This window comes from Chelonia mydas, unplaced genomic scaffold, assembly GCF_015237465.2.
Source record: "Chelonia mydas isolate rCheMyd1 unplaced genomic scaffold, rCheMyd1.pri.v2 scaffold_63_arrow_ctg1, whole genome shotgun sequence".
In the NCBI taxonomy this organism is placed as follows: Eukaryota; Metazoa; Chordata; order Testudines; family Cheloniidae; genus Chelonia; species Chelonia mydas.
In genome coordinates this window covers 45,842-63,461 of record NW_025111273.1, presented here as the reverse complement: position 1 = coordinate 63,461, position 17,620 = coordinate 45,842, and the positions used below count along the sequence as shown (strand labels likewise).

The 17,620-nt window shown below is 66.6% G+C and overlaps 2 protein-coding genes across 5 annotated transcripts; both read right to left on the bottom strand.

Annotated features, from left to right (window-relative positions):
• Positions 1–1,849: 1,849 nt before the first annotated feature.
• Positions 1,850–5,073, bottom strand: SLC10A3 (solute carrier family 10 member 3). Its single transcript, XM_037888808.2, has 2 exons — positions 4,791–5,073; positions 1,850–3,841 (listed from the first exon to the last, which is right to left on the bottom strand). The coding sequence occupies exons 1-2, from the start codon at positions 5,056–5,058 to the stop codon at positions 2,427–2,429; spliced, it is 1,683 nt and encodes a 560-aa protein (XP_037744736.1). The 5' UTR covers positions 5,059–5,073; the 3' UTR covers positions 1,850–2,426.
• A 2,918-nt stretch (positions 5,074–7,991) lies between these two features.
• On the bottom strand, positions 7,992–12,707 carry FAM3A (FAM3 metabolism regulating signaling molecule A). Of its 4 annotated transcripts, XM_037888806.2 has the most exons (11): positions 12,574–12,705; positions 12,207–12,274; positions 11,800–11,910; positions 11,378–11,401; positions 11,114–11,197; positions 10,498–10,621; positions 10,241–10,299; positions 10,016–10,066; positions 9,574–9,658; positions 9,060–9,186; positions 7,992–8,623 (listed from the first exon to the last, which is right to left on the bottom strand). In XM_037888806.2, exons 2-11 carry the CDS (start codon positions 12,217–12,219, stop codon positions 8,525–8,527), a joined length of 777 nt encoding a protein of 258 aa, XP_037744734.1. In that variant the 5' UTR covers positions 12,220–12,274; positions 12,574–12,705; the 3' UTR covers positions 7,992–8,524. The 4 variants fall into 4 exon arrangements, with proteins under 4 accessions (XP_037744734.1, XP_037744735.1, XP_043393571.1 ...); XM_037888807.2 differs by lacking the exon at positions 11,114–11,197 and having other exon boundaries at positions 12,574–12,707; XM_043537636.1 differs by lacking the exon at positions 11,800–11,910 and having other exon boundaries at positions 12,574–12,699.
• Between the last annotated feature and the right edge of the window lie 4,913 nt (positions 12,708–17,620).

The window sequence follows — 17,620 nt, the reverse complement described above, 5'->3', positions numbered from 1 at the left end:
CCCCAGCCCTGCCGGTGCCCCTCCCTCCCGACTCGCCGCCCCTGCCCCCCCCAGCCCTGCCGGTGCCCCTCCCTCCCGACCCGCCGCCCCTGCCCCCCCCAGCCCACTGGTGTCCCTCCCTCCCGACCCGCAGCCCCCTGCCCCCCCCAGTCCACTGGTGCCCCTCCCTCCCGGCCCACAGCCCCCTGCCCCCCCCAGTCCACTGGTGCCCCTCCCTCCCGGCCCGCAGCCCCTGCCCCCCCCAGCCCACTGGTGCCCCTCCCTCCCGGCCCACAGCCCCCTGCCCCCCCCAGTCCACTGGTGCCCCTCCCTCCCGACCCGCAGCCCCTGCCCCCCCCCAGCCCACTGGTGCCCCTCCCTCCCGACCCACGGCCCCTGCCCCCCCCAGCCCTGCCGGTGCCCCCCCCCCCGACCCGCAGCCCCCCCCCCCCCCCAGCCCTGCCGGTGCCCCTCCCTCCCGACCCGCAGCCCCTGCCCCCCCCCCAGTCCACTGGTGCCCCACCCTCCCGGCCCGCAGCCCCTGCCCCCCCAGCCCTGCCGGTGCCCCTCCCTCCCGACCCGCCGCCCCTGCCCCCCCCAGCCCTGCCGGTGCCCCCCCCAGTCCACTGGTGTCCCTCCCTCCCGACCCACGGCCCCTGCCCCCCCCAGCCCTGCCGGTGCCCCTCCCTCCCGACCCGCAGCCCCTGCCCCCCCCAGCCCACCGGTGCCCCTCCCTCCCGACCCGCCGCCCCTGCCCCCCCCAGCCCTGCCGGTGCCCCTCCCTCCCGACCCGCAGCCCCTGCCCCCCCCAGCCCACTGGTGCCCCTCCCTCCCGACCCGCCGCCCCTGCCCCCCCCAGCCCTGCCGGTGCCCCTCCCTCCCGACCCGCCGCCCCTGCCCCCCCCAGCCCTGCCGGTGTCCCTCCCTCCCGGCCCGCAGCCCCTGCCCCCCCCAGCCCTGCCGGTGCCCCTCCCTCCCGGCCCGCAGCCCCCTGCCCCCCCAGCCCTGCCGGTGCCCCTCTCTCCCGACCCGCAGCCCCCTGCCCCCCCAGCCCTGCCGGTGCCCCTCACTCCCGACCCGCAGCCCCTGCCCCCCCCAGTCCAGCCGATGCCCCTCACTCCCGACCCGCAGCCCCTGCCCCCCGCAGTCCACTGGTGCCCCTGACTCCCGACCCACAGCCCCTGCCGGTGCCCCTCCCTCCCGGCCCGCAGCCCCTGCCCCCCCCCCCGCCCACTGGTGCCCCTCGCTCCCGACCCACAGCCCCTGCCCCCCCCCAGCCCTGCCGGTGCCCCTCCCTCCCAACCCGCAGCCCCTGCCCCCCCCCAGCCCACTGGTGCCCCTCCCTCCCGACCCGCAGCCCCTGCCCCCCCCAGCCCTGCCGGTGCCCCTCCCTCCCGACCCACAGCCCCTGCCCCCCCCCAGTCCACTGGTGCCCCTGACTCCCGACCCGCAGCCCCTGCCCCCCCCCAGCCCTGCTGGTGCCCCTCCCTCCCGACCCGCAGCCCCCTGCCCCCCCCAGCCCTGCCGGTGCCCCTCCCTCCCGACCCGCAGCCCCTGCCCCCCACAGCCCTGCCGGTGCCCCTCACTCCCGACCCACAGCCCCTGGCCCCCCCAGCCCATTGGTTCCCCTCACTCCCGACCCACAGCCCCTGCCCCCCCCAGCCCACTGGTGCCCCTCACTCCCAACCCGCAGCCCCTGCTAGCCCAGCCCTCTCCCCCCCCAGCTCTGCCGGTGCCCCTCACTCCCGCCCCGCAGCCCCTGCTAGCCCAGCCCTGGGCTCCCCGCATCACAGCGGGAATAAGGAAGTGGTGAGGAGGCCGAGTTTCCCCATTTCTTCGCTGTTGCCATGAGGGTGTGGTTGGGAGAGGCATTAAGCTTGGAAGTGGCACGGCAGAGAGGGGCAGGGCAGACAGCCTGGCATGGGCTCCTAGCTTCCCCACTCTCCATGCCAGGGGTCAGGCACCGAGCAGCCTGCACTGGGGCCAGCACCCATGTTTGCTCTCAGGGTGGCATCAAGGTTGTGCCTGTCCTGGCTGAGCAAAGGGAGCCCAGCTGCCTACAGCCCCCTCCTTTGCTATCTCCCACACCCCCAGTAACAGCTCCATCCACAAACGGTGTTGCGCTCTCTCCTTTATTCAAACCCTCACCCTGGGTGCTCCCCCCTCCTGTAAACAGCCTAGGCCCCACATCCTGGGGGGCCACCGCCAGCAGCATAGAAAATACATCATATAAAAATAATGCTGGGTATTTAGGGCCCAATGTGAAAGACTTTGGTTTCTAACTGCCCCCGCGGGGAAGGGCCCTGGGCCCAGAGTTCCTTGTACAGCAGGTCCCTGAATCCTCCCATCTCTGCCCCCAGCAGGAGGCACTCAGCGGCTGGGGAAGCACAGCCCTCTTTGCAGCTGCCTCCAGCAGGGGGCCCAGTCCCTCTCGGGGCAGGGGGTGCTCAGGGGCTGGCTGGCGGCCGCAGCTTCTTATAGAGGAGATGGCCCAGCACCAGCAGCAGCATCTCAGCCGTGCTGCTCAGTGCCACCACGAAGGGGGCCTGGGAGGCGTAGTCGGCCTGCCGGCGGCGGAAGGAGAGCTGCAAGACCGCCAGGGCCAGCAGACTGTTCTGCACCCCCACCTCAATGCTGACCGTCCGGCGGTGTGGGCCTGGCAGCCGCAGGCAGGCGGCCAGGAGGTAGCCCAGCAGGAGGCCAAAGAGGGGCACGCTCAGTCCAGCCAGCACCACAGGTGGCCGCACGTCAGCCAGGATGAACGCCCCCATGTGGTAGGCCATGAAGAGCCCGCCCAGGATGAGGGCGAAGCTGAAGGGCTTGATGAGCAGCAGCAGCAGGCGGGCAACCCTAGGCAGCTTGCACTTCACCAGCAGGCCAGCCGAGATGGGCACCGCGATGAAGAGCAGCGTGGCCAGGATCTTGGCGAAGGGCACGTGCAGACTCTGGTGGGCGCTCAGCAGCCGCCCGTAGAGCGCTGAGGAGAGCGGCATCAGCCCGGCGGCCGCCACCGTGGACAGCAGTGTCATGGAGATGGCCAGGGTGACGTCCCCGCCCAGCAGGAGGCTGTAGAGGTACCCGCCGCCCCCACCTGGCGAGGAGCAGGTGACGACCAGCCCTAGCGCCAGCGCCTTGGGCAGGGCGAAGGCCAGCGACATGAGGTAGCCGTAGAGGGGCATGGCCACAAACTGGCCCAGGATGCCCAGGAGGACGGGGTGAGGCTGGCGCGCAAGATCCCGCAGTGCCTCCAGCTCCACCTTGCAGCCAAAGGCGCACTTGTTGACGAAGATGAGGGGCAGGAGAGCGTAGAGCAGCGGGTTCTCCGAGAAGTGGCCCAACCCCAGGTGCTCCGGCTCCTCGCCTGGTAGCACTCGCACCCGGAACTCGCCTCGCTCCTCTACCAGCTGGTGCTGGTCCAGCAGGCGCAGCCGGAGCGGTGCCAGCCCAGCCAGGCCCGAGCGGATGGCCACCAGGAAGCCCCTCGCCCCACAGCACAGAGTGCTGATGTTTTCCACCGTCAGCACAGCGGGCGCCAGCGAGGCTGCGCTGAGCCGGGTACCGCCTGCCGTCCCGTTGGCGCCCGGGTAGCGGCTGGACACCACCATGATGCCCCGGCTCCTCTCGGGGAAGTCGAACTCCAGGGTGCTGCCGTCGCCCATGCTCAGGTATGTGCCGGCCGGCTGCCCCCTGGCTGGCCGGGCCCAGCAGCCCAGCAGCAGCAGGAGCGGCAGGGCCTGTGCCATGCCAGGGGGTCTCACTGCCCACGGGCGCCTGGTCTCCAGCGACTCTGGCACATGGGGACGTCCTTCAGCCAGGATGCGTCCGAGGCTTCTTTGCTCTGTCGCCAGGTGTCCCTGCCAACCTAGGGGGAGGGAATGGGGAGAGGAGGAGCCTGAGGGGGGATAGATGGGGGTGGGGGTGGGGTCTTGGCTGAGGCTGCCAGCTCCTGGCCGCCCACCCTGGAGCAGGGAACTGGCCGATCTGGACTGGAGGAAGGGGCAGCCCAGAGCCAGGCTGTGGGGGGAGTGCATGGGGCAGGGGTTACGGGGCAGGGGTTACGGGGCAGGGGTTGTGGGGCAGGGCCGGCCATTCCCTCTCTCTTCAGCTGTGCTACAAAGTTAGTAAGAGACAGGTAGGGAAGCTGATCACAGTGACCCCCCCAAGACACCCCATATGCATCCCTCTTCCCATAGGTAGCCCCCCTTTACACACGTGTCCTCAATATCACCCACACCTTGCACCCTCCATCAACAAGGCACACAGGGGGCAGGGCAGCCCCAAATGCTGCCCCATCCTGTAGGATCAGAGGTCACACAGAGTCAGGGGAGAAAGTCAAACTCCTTCAGGACCCAGCCTCAGGCTTCCCCCCACCTCCACCCACGTTCCAGGCAGGCCTCTGCCCTCTGCCCCCGAACCCCTCCTGCTACCCCCTACAACACCCCCACCCCAAATCCTAGCTGGACCCCTGGCCCTACAGCCCCCCCACTGTGACCACCCCCAGCCCTGCCAGCGAGGGGACACAACCCCCCCACCCCTGTCCACCAAAAACTCCCCGTTCCAGGTGCTAGCCCTTGTAACCCTTGTACGCCCCCATCTCCTTATCCCCATGCCCCCCCTGCTGCCCCATCCCCTCTCCCATCTGCCCCTGCTGCCCCCCGGTCCCTGCTGCCCCCATCCCCCTCCTGCTGCCCCCCGGCCCCTCTCTCATCCCCCCAGCCCCCTGCTGCCCCCCATCCCCCCTCCCATCCCCACCCCTGCTGCCCCCCATCCCTCCGGCCCCTCTCCCATCCCCCTCCTGCTGCCCCCCGCACCTGGCACCGCCCCGCGGGCCCCACTTGACTCGGCAGCGTCCGGATCCCTTCGGTCCCGCCCCTCTGTTGCGTCACAGCCCTGGCCCCGCCCCGCGGGACACGATCGCACAATGGTTCCACCCACCACGGAAGCGGCTGCGGACCGTGGGGGATGGGCCTGGGGACCGGAAGTACGTTGAAAAGACAGGGCGGGACTGAGGACTCGGTGTCCTCTGATTGGTTGGGAGTCTGCGACCTCCTGTATCCTGATTGGTGAAGCTAGGGACATTCGGACTGCTGATTGGTGAGCCTCTGCAGCCCTGTCTTCTAATTGGTGGAACTACGGTTCCCTGTGCTCTGAGTAGCTGTCCCCCTGCATCCCCCACCCGCCAGGCTCTGATTGGTGTGACGTGAGTACCCTGGCTGCTGAGTGGTGGGGCCTGGCCTTTCCCCATCCTGTGATTGGTGGGATTAGGGCCCCCCCCAAAAGCGTGTCAGTCACAGGGGCGGGGCGGGCGCGCCCAGCAAACCCCAGGGCCCCAAACTCCCCCCAGGGCCCGGCCCCAGCTCGGCTCTGGCCAAACCCCAGCCCGGCGGGGGCCTCCCCTACCCGGCCTGCCCCCAGGGCCCGGCCCCAGCTCGGCCCCGGCCTCCCCCCCCGGCCTCCCCCCAGGGCCCGGCCCCGGCCAAACCCGGCCCGGCGGGGGCCTCCCTCACCCGGCCTCCCCCCAGGGCCCGGCCCCAGCTCGGCCCTGGCCTCCCCCCCCGGCCTCCCCCCAGGGCCCGGCCCCGGCCAAACCCCGGCCCGGCGGGGCCTCCCCCCCCGGCCTCCCCCCAGGCCCCGGCCCCGGCCAAACCCGGCCCGGCGGGGCCTCCCCCCCCGGCCTCCCCCCAGGGCCCGGCCCCGGCCAAACCCCGGCCCGGCGGGGGCCTCCCCCACCCGGCCTCCCCCCAGGGCCCGGCCCCGGCCAAACCCCGGCCCGGCGGGGCCTCCCCCCCCGGCCTCCCCCCAGGCCCCGGCCCCGGCCAAACCCCGGCCCGGCGGGGCCTCCCCCCCCGGCCTCCCCCCAGGGCCCGGCCCCAGCTCGGCCCCGGCCTCCCCCCAGGGCCCGGCCCCAGCTCGGCCCTGGCCTCCCCACCCGGCCTCCCCCCAGGGCCCGGCGGGGCCTCCCCCACCCGGCCCCAGCTCGACTCTGGCCTCCCCACCCGGCCTCCCCCCAGGGCCCGGCCCCAGCTCGGCCCTGGCCTCCCCCCCCGGCCTCCCCCCAGGGCCCGGCCCCGGCCAAACCCAGCCCGGCGGGGGCCTCCCCCACCCGGCCTCCCCCCAGGGCCCGGCGCCGCCCCTGCTGCTCGTTCCTTCTCCTTTTCTCTCCCTGGGGCTGGGGAACGTGTCACCATCCCGCAGACACCTGCGGCTTGTCTTTCTGCCAGGCCCAGTCGCTGCCCAGGAGCAGCCAGCGGGCGCTTTGTTCCCACCCTTCACTCCTGGAGCTTGGCCTAGAGCCTCCCGGGCGGCGGCCTCCCTCGCCCCAGCCCCACGTATTATCCTGATTGCTGCCCATGATTTGTTTGACTCCTGCCTCGGAGCCCTCGCCGGGGTCAGGCAGCCATGGGGCTCAACCCTGGTCGGACACAGAAAAAGCCAGTCCCAGAGCCCCAGCGCTGACCAACCATGCAGGTCCACAGGCGCAGACAGACCCGTGGCGGGGGAGAATGACTGGCAGAACATCCCACCGTGTGTGGGGGGTGGGGGGGAGCCATCCCACAGGCCAGAGTTTTAGACTCATCTCAACACGCTGGTCCCACCCCCTGGAGCCCCCGCAAGGACGAAGCCCCGCATGCTCTGAGAAGACTCTTGCTCATGTGATTGCCAGCTGGGGCGCAGGGGAGGATGGCGATCAAAGGCAGAGGGCTCAGGGAAGAGCCCCAAGAATGATCAGGGGCTACAAAACCTGCCTTCCAGCAAGAGACACCAGAACATAAGAACGGCCATACTGAGTCAGCCCAAAGGTCCATCTCTCCCCATCTCCCAACAGTGGCCAAAGCCAGGTGCCCCAGAGGGAATGAACAGAACAGGTAATCCCCAAGTGATCCATCCCGTCACCCACTCCCAGCTTCTGGCAAACAGAGGCTAGAGACACATCGCTGCCATCCTGGCTAATAGCCATTGATGGACATATTCTCCATGAATTTATCTAGTTCTTTATTGAACGCTGTTATCGTCTTGGCCTTCACAACATCCTCTGGCAAGGAGTTCCACAGGCTGACTGAGCCTTGTGTGAAGAAATACTTCCTCTTGTTTGTGTTAAACCTGCTGCCTATTCATTTCCTTTGGCGACCCCTAGTTCTTGTGTTATGAGGAGGAGTAAATAACACTTCCTTATTTACTTTCTCCACACCAATCATGATTTTATAGACCTCTATCATATCCCCCCTTAGTCATCTCTTTTCCAAGCTGAAAAGTCCCAGTCTTATGAATCTCTCCTCATACGGCAGGCTGTTACTCTGAAACATCTCCTCATACGGTAGCCGTTCCATGCCCCAAATCATTTTTGTTGCCCTTTGCTGAACGTTTTCCTATATATCTTTTTTGAGATGGAGCGACCACATCTGCACACAATATTCAAGATGTAGGCATCCCATGGTTTTAATATAGAGGCAACATGATATTTTCTGTCTTATTATCTATCCCTTTCCTAATGATTCCCAACAGTCTGCTTTTTTTACTGCCGCTGCACATTGAGTTGATGTGTTCAGAGAACTAGCCCCAGTGACTCCAAGATTTCTTTCTTGAGTGGTAACAGCTAATTTAGCCCCCATCATTTTATATAGACAGTTGGGATTATGTTTCCCAATGTGCATTACTTTGTATTTATCAACACTGAATTTCCTCTGCCAGTAGGTTGCCCAGACCCCAGTTTATTTAGCTTCACAAAGAGTTTATGCATCCGATGAAGTGAGCTGTAGCTCACGAAAGCTCATGCTCAAATAAACTGGTTAGTCTCTAAGGTGCCACAAGTACTCCTTTTCTTTTTACGAATACAGACTAACACGGCTGTTACTCTGAAAAGAGTTTAAGGGTTGACGATCTCCCTCTCTCAGGACCTCATGGGGCACAAACATTAGGCGAGAGGCTCTTCAGTCTAGCAGAAGAAAGGCCACAACCCCCTCCACCTCTGCCCCCCATCGCACCAGCCCCCAAGGATGGACAACAGCCTCTGCTCTCTCTGCACTGCATTTATTCAGACCCCATGGAGGGCCCAGGCCGTGGGAGGTTACAGACCCCTCTGCCCTCGAGCTAGAAAACCCCCTGCGGTTTCCCCTCTCAGCAGAGGGGAACACTAGTGAATCACCACACCAGGGAGGGGACTGGCCCAAGCAGACCCCCACCCCTGCCAGGCTAGAATTGAGGGCATCGCTCTCCATGGAGTGGTGATAATTTCAGGGTAGAGAGCGGGGAACAAGCCCCCCCCCCCCCCCCCCCCCCCAGACCATCAATAAGGCAAGGAATGCACCTGGTCTTAACGCCTGCCTGGGGGAATAAGGCACTTAGAAGGGACGGGGCCTGCAATCCCCAGCCGCCCAGTGAGAAAATCAGTGCGGCAGGCACCCCACCAGAAACAGCCTGGCCCATCCTTGGGGGAGCTGGAGAAAGGGGGCCCCCTGCCAGACCTGCCCACAGACTCAAGGAGCAAGCCCCCCTCCCTGGCATGGTGCAGTGTCCCTGCGCCTCGGGTTCCAGGGGTGGGGGGGGGTCACTGGCCATCGGCCTTTTTTTGCGGGATGCAGCCCTCGATCTCCAGTGCCTCCGGCCAGCCCTCATACTTGTTGGTGCTCTTGCTGTTCTTGGTGTGCTGGATGAGGGGACAACCCGCGTTAAGGCAGAGAAGGGGCCTCCTGGCTTCTCTACCCCCCCCCTCAGTCCCAGGGGCCCCCAGCCTCTTCCTGCCCCCCACAAACTGTGACCAACACACACCCCCAGCTTCTCTACTCCCCTAAGTCCCAGGATCCCCCAACCTCTCCCCCCGAAGCTGTGACCCACCCCACCCCCAGCCCCCTCAGCTTCTCCACCTCCCTCAGTCCCAGGGTTCCCCAGACTCTTCCCCCATCTGAAGCTGTGACCCATTCCCCACCCCCCAAGGCCTCCACTCATGGGAGTCTCTGCGGGCATGACAGGACACCTGCTGGCTGACCTCAGGTCTGCCCTTGGGAAGGCAATCAGCTGGGGACAGGGAGAGGAGTGGGGCTGGGCCCCTGGCGAGGGGGAAACGGGAGGGTGGAGGGGCTCACCTGCTCGAAGGGGCTTTTGTCCTGCACCCCTTTGGCCCCCACGAATACCCAGCTGTCACGGAAGCCGAGCTCCTTGGCCACGCTGCTGCCGAGCTCGCTGAAAATCCTCCGTGTCTCTTCGTTCATCCTGGGGGCAGAGCCCTGGCTCAGCGGGAGGATCTGGGCCCCGCACCGAGCCAGCCAGGGCCCCCACCTTGGGGCTGGATGGGAGCTGGCACCCGCCAGATGGGAAAGACCCCAGGCCACATTCCCCTGAGCCAGCGAGTCCCTGCCCTGGGGCCAGATGGAAGCTGGTGCCCCCTAGAGGGGACAGGTCCCATATCCTTCCCTCTGAGCCAGCCAGGGCCCTCACCACTGGCCTGGAGTCTGGATGGTAGCCAGCATCCTTAGAGGGGTGAGGCCCCAGGCCCCATTCCCACCCCCACAAGCCAGCCAGTACCCGCCCTGGGGACAGATGTGAGCTGGCGCCCCCCCAGAGGGGAAAGGCCCCACTGGGCCCGCACCCCACACCCACTTTGTGGCTGGGTCGTCGTATGAGGCCACGAACACCAGGGTCCCCTCGTGCAGCGGTCGAATGAACTTCAGCAGCTCGTTGACATCTGGGGTGAAAGATGCAGGGGTGAGTGCAGGCCTGGGCTCCCCAACCCACAGGGTTCCCCTGAGCCTCCCCCCATGTTCCTGCCTGTCACACAGACCTCCCGTGCCAGGGTCTCCCAGCTGGAGCCCCCATGGACTCCCCCCCCCCCCCCCCCAACATCCTCAGGGGCTGCCCCACGATCCCCAGCCCTCCTGCTCCACAGGGTTCCCGAGCCTCTCCCCCCACCCATCCACACATTCCTGCCTCTCACACAGACTCACCACCCCCTGCGCCAGGGTCTCCTGCCTGGAGCCCCCTCAGATCCTCTCCCTCCGCCCCAAGTCCCCCCACAACATCTTCAGGTGCTGGCCCCCCTCACCTCCAGCCCACATGTCGAAGAACCTGGCATCAATGAGCTCCCCATTGACCCCTGGAACCAGAGAGAGAGAGAAAGTCAGAGCTCACCCTGCTGCAGCCGCCCCCCGCCCCCGTTCCCCAGGCCAGCCCCTCTTTCTCAGCCCCCGTGCCCCCTCCGCAGTCCCCTCTTCCTCAGCCCCACACCCAGGCCACAACAATGTTCCCCCCTCCTGCCCCCACCACTCACCATTCACTAGGGCGATGTTAAGGCCCCGCCCTACATTGTTCTTCACACTGCTCATTAGCCTGGAATGAAAGTGAGGTGAGAAAAGCCCCCACAGCGGAGCCTGGGTTCTCTCCCTGGCTCTGGGAGGGACATGCAGTCTGGTGGGTTGGAGAGGGGCTGGGAGCCCGGACTCCTGGGTTCTCCCCACAGTTCTGCCCCTAATTAGCATGCTGCCTTCTCTCACCTCCCCATGCTGAGCCCTGAACCCCACGACTCACATTTTATCCTCCAGGCAGATCTTGGGCCCGATGACGTTGGCGGCGCCGCTGACCAGGCGGAAGGCGAGATGCAGCTCGGGGCAGGGCTGTGGGAGGCCGCACTTGTACCTCCTGGGTCGCGGCTCTGGGCAGGGGGTGGGAAGATGTGGGGAGGTCGCCAAGACACCCTTATGTCAACCCACCACCCCCATGGTCTCCTGGGCTAGACAGCTCCCACACCAGTCAAGGGTGCCATGTCCCTGCCATGGGGGGCGGGGGGGGGGGGGGAAGGGGCTCCTGGGAGGGGGATGCTGGTGCAGGAACGTGAGCTGAGCTGGGGGAGATAGGGGACCAAGGGAGTCACCTGTGAAATGAGGGGGTACTCCAACCTCACCCTATGGGATGGCGACACCCTCCACCCCAGCCAGTAGGGACACCTAGCGTGATGCATTGGGGTCCCCGCCCCTGTATCTGGGACCCAGCCCCCTGCTACCACAGGCCCCCATGGGGTCCCTGCTTCCGGCCTGGGACCCAGCCCCCCGCTGCCCCCCCTCCCCCCACCGCAGGGTCCCTGCTCCCAGCCTGGGACCCAGCCCTCTGCTACCGCTGCCCCCGACCCCACAGGCCAGAGACTCACTGTTGTGTCTGCTTCTGGCTCCCGCCCTGCCTGAGGGGGCGGCGCTGGCCCGAAGGGGCACAGCCGAGCTGCCCCAGCCTGACACTGGGGGCAAGAAGAGAGGGGGCTGGTGAGGGGAGGGGGGAGCACCCTGGAGCCCTGCTCCCCTCCTCTCCCCAGACTGGGCCTCCAGCCAGGACCCCCTGTCCCCCGCATGGCACAGATCCAGGGGGGAGCAGGACAAGCCCCCGTTCTGGTGTAGCAGCCCCTCCACCAGTCACTCACCTGCTGTGGAGGGGTTGTCAGGGCCTGTGGGGAGAGAAAGAAGAGCTGCAGTGACCCACAGCGCAGTGTTCCCACCCCGCCACGGGTCCAGAACTTGGTCCCAACAACCTTTCTCCCGCTGCTTGGGGGTCAGGAGTCTGCCCCAGGGGAAGATCCTCCCCCCAATCCTGCCAGGATTCAGGGCCTTGTACCACAGCACTGGGCAGGGTCATCCCCTGTGAAACTCCCGGCCACAAGGCAATCGAGCATCCTTGCTGGGGAAGGGGGACACTACAGCCCCTGCCCCCCCCATCCCAGGGGCAGATCCCTCCAGGGGGCACCCCTGCTCCTGCCGCTATAGCCATGGATGATGTTGCCCTGTGAAACTGCCTGCCACAAGGTGCCTGGCTATCATGGCTGGGGGTGCGGGGCCCAGCTCTTACTGCTGAGGAGCTGCTGGAGGCGAGAGAAGCCGCTCTGGGTGCCCAGCAGAAGGCTGACGAGGATCCAGGTGAGCCCAGCCGTGAGGACGATCACCACCACGCGCAGGGGGCCTGGGGGGAGGGAAGGAGGGGATCAGAGCCAGGGCACAGGGTTAGGGGCCCCCCTCAGTTCAAACCCAGCCCTGGCATCCAGCCCTCCATCCCACTGCCCACAGCCAGCTGGTACGACCCCCGCACCCACACCACCCCCCCCAGCTGGTACGACCCCCCCATCCAACCAAGCCTCCCCAGCTGGTACGACCCCAGCACCCACACCACCCCCCCAGCTGGTACGACCCCCCCATCCAACCAAGCCCCCCCAGCTGGTACGACCCCCGCACCCACACCAGCCCCCCCGAGCCTCTCACCTGCCAATCTCATGGCACCATCCAAGGGGCCCCTGGGTGGGGGGAGTCTGAGCCCAGAGGAACCGGAGCTGGAAGGGAAGTGACGGGTCCGTCAGAGTCCAGAACCGGCCCAAATCCTGTGACCCATCTCCCCTCTCACCTGCCCCACGGCCCCCGCATCCCCCGAGTGTACCCCATCCCCCAGTACCCTCACACCCCGCTTCCCCCAACAGCCCCCCATCTCCCCCAGGGTACCGCAGCCCCAGAGTCCCCCATAAACCCGATACACGCTGTGTGCCCCCCATCGCCCCCCCCGATACTATCACACGCCCCGCCTCAGCCCTCCCCGCCAGCCCCCCAATCCTGCTGCCCCCCGGGCGCTGCTCACTTGGCGGCGGCGGCGGCTCCGGCGGGCCCCGGCCCGGAACAGGGAGGAACCGAGCGAGCCCCAGAACCCGCCTCCAGATGCCCCGCCCCGCGGGCACCGGCCTCTGGCCCCGCCCCTGGCTCCGCCCCCGCTGGGACCTGCCTCCGGCTCCGCCCCTCGCCTATATCCAGCCTCTGGCCCCGCCCCCGCTAGGACCCGGCTCCGGCTCCGCCCCCCGCCTATAGCCAGCCTCCAGCTCCGCCCCTGGCTCCACCCCCCACCTATATCCAGCCTCCGGCTCCGCCCCTCGCCTGTATCCACCCTCTGGCTCCGCCCTTGGCTCCGCCCCCGCCCCGCTGGGTCCCGCCTCCGCCCCCGCCCCCCGCCTATATCCACCCTCCGGCTCCGCCCCCCGCTCCTGGCTCCGCCCTCGCCCCCGCCCCACTGGGACCGCCCCGTCCTCGTCCCCAGAGCCCAGCTTGCCCCTCATTGCGAGGGGCGGGGTCTGGGGCAGGTGGGCAGAGATCACCAGATGGGAGTTCCCAGTGGGGGCACACAGAGAGGCTGGAATGGGGTGGGGGGAGGGGTCTGTTAATTAGCCCGTAATTATAGCCGGCCGGACAAGTGGTGACAAAGTGGGGGTCCTCTAGGGCAGGTGGGGGCTCTTCTGTGGGAGGATGGAGAAAAGTGGGGGGAATCTCTCCCTCGTGGAGGGGCCCAGGACACCGGGGTCCTATTCCCAGGAACAGCCCCATGGGCCCATCTAGCCCAGTGTCCCGGCTGCCTTAATGCTGTGATGCCCCAGCAGGAAATGTATGTACTTTGGAAATGAGGGGAGCAAGCTGTTCACATGCCTCACCCCAGAAGTGGCTGCATCTCAGCACCGGGAAAAGAGTCTCCATATAACCAGCCCCTGTGCCCTGCATTGGGCGGGGGCGGGGGGGGCGTGTCTCAGCGCTGGGCAAGGGGTCACTGTATAACCAGCCCCCGCCCCACCCAAGAGGAGCCGCGAGCCAGTGCTGGGCGAGGGGTCCCCGTATAATCAGACCCTGACTGAGGTGGCCACATCTGAGTGCTGGAGTTTGAGGGTTAACAGACACACACACACACCCTTCACACCCCAGATGTGTTGGTGGGCTCTTTTTTACCACCTCCTGTTCCTCTAAGGGCTATGGATGTGCCCCGACCCACATGGGACCCAGTCAAGCCCTAGCCCTCGGTGCTGTCCAGTGGCAGGGAGTCCCACCGGCTCTCGGCGAACAAGCTACCTCCCTCCGCCGCGGGCCACAAGCAACAACCAGCACCCCCTTTCCAGGTGGCATTTTAGCCTGTCCCCTCCAAGGGAAAATAAATTGCAACCTTCTCCCTCCATCTCCATACCAGGATTCCTGGGTTCTCGCCCAGCTCTGGGGGCGTAAAAGTATTTCTTCTATGGACGGGCTGGGAGACGCTGGCGGCTCTGAGCTCCTCTGCAACCACCGCCGAGCCGCTTTGTGCCCGGCAGAGGGCGCTGTCGTATCAGCCCGGAGACGCTGGGGCGAGGCCCTGGGGCGCTGACATTTCTGCTGGTTTTCCAGCCCCTGGTGCGGGAACCCAGGTGGGAGCCTGCTGGGTCCTGGTATAAACAGCCCACCCCCCGGTCCCCTCCCTGAGCCGGGGAGAGAACCCAGGAGTTCTGGCTCCCAGTCCTCCACCGCTCTAACCCACCAGACCCCGCTCCCCTCCCAGAGCTGGGGAGAGAACCCAGGAGTCCTGGCTCCCAGCCCCCCACTGCTCTAACCCACCAGACCCCGCTCCCCTCCCAGAGTTGGGAGAGAACCCAGGAGTCCTGGCTCCCAGTCCCCCACCGCTCTAACCCACCAGACCCCGCTCCCCTCCCAGAGCTGGGGAGAGAACCCAGGAGTCCTGGCTCCCAGCCCCCCACTGCTCTAACCCACCAGACCCCGCTCCCCTCCCAGAGTTGGGAGAGAACCCAGGAGTCCTGGCTCCCAGTCCCCCACCGCTCTAACCCACCAGACCCCGCTCCCCTCCCAGAGCTGGGGAGAGAACCCAGGAGTCCTGGCTCCCAGCCCCCCACTGCTCTAACCCACCAGACCCCGCTCCCCTCCCAGAGTTGGGAGAGAACCCAGGAGTCCTGGCTCCCAGCCCCCCACTGCTCTAACCCACCAGACCCCGCTCCCCTCCCAGAGTTGGGAGAGAACCCAGGAGTCCTGGCTCCCAGCTTCTCCCCACCCCTCCCCATTGGCTTAGCCAGCCGCATGTCACTGTGCATCAAGCGATTAATGTGTTAAAAGCCCCGTGGATCATAATTAATCTTTAGGAGCCAGGGTCTGCGCTTGCCACAACTATCTCCCCTCCCCCATCCATGTCAGGGGAGATTTATGGGGCGGGGTGGGGGGGAGAGGAGCAAGGGATGGGTCTGGAACGTGTCTGAGGTTTGCATTGCAGGCGAGCGGTACATCCTGGGGGTGGGGATGGACGTGCCTCCCCCCTGAGCCCCCAATCCAACAGCCCCACCAGCCATGCACCCCTCTGCTCAACCTCCCCTGCCCCCATCCCCCCCCAACACCCTGCCCATATCTCCTGGCGCGCACACACACACACAGACACACCCCACCCCTCCGGCCCTGGGAGAGGCAGGGACCCCCCCGAGAATTGTTGGAGAAGGACCCACAACAGTACTCAGCATTTCTGCTGCATCTTTGTGACATCACAGTGCTGGGCCTGCCTTAATGAGAGTGGGGGGAGGGGTGTGGCTGCAGCCCTCCCTCACCGGGCAAACTGAGGCACTTGGGGCTGATGTATGAACCCAGCCCCCCCCACACACACACTGCAACCCACTTCCCCCCAGAGCCAGGGAGAGAACCCAGGAGTAGCTTCTCGCCAGGCCCCAAGGTTGTGTGACTAGCTGGGGCCTTGGCATGGCTCAGGCAGGGTGACATTAACGATGCTGGAGCTGTTATTAATGGGGCTGGGGTCTGGCTGGGTGAGGGGGCTAATGAATAGGGCTGGCACCATGCCAGGCTGAGCTGGGAACCAGGAGTGTAGCCAGGGGCCAGAGCTAAGCCGGCGCCCTAGGGGAGAAAGGCCCCAGTGCCCCTTTCCCAGCTCCCCTGAGCCAGCCAGGGCTTGAACCCATAATCCCTGCCCAGCCCCCCCTCCCACATGCCCCCCCCCCATTTTGGGGTAGGTCCCTCTCCTACTTATAGGATCCTGGCCCTGAGCCGAGGACACCTCCCCCACCCCCCCAAATCCTGTTATCCTGGGGGGAGGGGTTGTTTGGCACCACCCAGCTACCAGCTCAGCCCTGCCTGGCCCTACACTAGCCTGGTTCCTCCCTGGGCCACCCTACCCCCCTGGTTCCGGATTTATGGTTCCGCCACTTGTTCCCACAGGGGTTTTTTTGAGACTGGAACGTTAAAAATGCCTTTACGAGGCCATTAGCCGAGGGAGGGCTCTGGTGAGGCTTTCAGGAGGCAGGGGACCAGAGCTGGGACTCCCCCACTGGGTGCAATCCCCCCATTATATGGGTCCCACCATCTGTGCGGGGTCTCCCCAGTGGGCCTGGGTGTGCAAAGGGCCAGGCTGGGGCAGCACCCACAGCCCGGGCTGGCGAGGCCAGTCAAGGCCTGTGTCATGAGCAGCCGTGTCCCCCCACCAGACATGCAGCCAGTGCTAACCCTCTGCCCCCCCAGCTCTTCCCCGTCCCTCCAGCCTGAGCCACAGCCCCCCATCCCAGCCCCCATCTCCGCTCCTGCCCCACAGTCCCTGGCCTCCCAGCTCTTCCCAGCCCCCCAACTGATCCTGCAGCCCCCCATTGCTCTATGTTTCTCCCCCCCCTTACCCCTGGGACTGGGGTGCACACGTTGCTCTGTAGAATTAACCTCAAGGTTTTGGCTCCAGCAGCCGTGACACCCCCCCGTGTCACCCCCAAAATGCCACCTTGCTGCTGGGGTGCAGCATCAGCTGCCACTAACCCTGCTGGAGCTGCCGAAACCTGGCCCTTTGATGTGACTATCCTCCTGCCTGACCTGACAGCCGGAGCTGGGGGGTGCTGGGGAGGCAGGGAGCGGGGCAGGGGGCTGGGCAGAGGATGTTCTCCCTTGGCAGGCAGGGCTGGCGGGGCACCGTGGGGCAGGGAGCGGGGTGGGACGCTGGGCAGAGGATGTTCTCCCTTGGCAGGCAGGGCTGGCGGGGCACCGTGGGGCAGGGAGCGGGGTGGGACGCTGGGCAGGGGACGTTTTCCCTTGGCAGGCAGGGCTGGGGAGGCGCCGTGGGGCAGGGAGCGGGGTGGGGGCTGGGCAGGGGATGCTCTCCCCTCACAGGCAGGGCCGGGCACAGGGGGGTGCTGTGCTGCCCCGTCTCCCAGCCAAACTGTAAACTGGGCTTTCCCTGCTTAGCAGGGGCCTGGTTAGGCAGCTCCAACTACAGCTGACAGGTGTGTGGGGGGGGGTCCCAGGGGAGCTCCCCCTCCCCCCCGCCTCTGTCCATTAACCTCCCATCAGCTGCCTGGCCAGAGAGCAGATGAATAATTAATAATCAACAGGCACAGATGGTGCAAGCTCCAGGGGGAGCCCAGGGCCGGGCTAGCAGGGGCTGCGGGTCGGGAGTGAGGGGCACCGGCAGGGCTGGGGGGGGAGCCCAAGGCTGGGCTAGCAGGGGCTGTGGGTCAGGAGTGAGGGGCACCGGCAGGACTGGGGGAAGCCCAGGGCTGGGCTGGCAGGGGGCTGCAGGTTGGGAGTGAGGGGAATGGGGGCCTGGCTTCGTTTAAATCTTCCTTTAATTCCCCCTCCCCACCCGGAACTGAAGGCCCATCACTTATTCATCCAGCTGCCTCCACGGCATCTTTCACCTCCCGCCCCTCCTGAGGCAGATGCCAGAGTGAGGCCGGGCACAGGCCCCGAATCCCTCCCGCCCCATCTGAGGCAGAGTGAAATTTCCGCCCTGGGCCATCCCGGCTCCAGCAACAGCACCAGCAAGCAGCTCCTCCTTGGAGAGAAACTGCCCCTCTTCCTGCCCTCAGCAGTATTATCGGGGAAGCCCTCGCCTCCTGGGTCCTGGGCCTGTT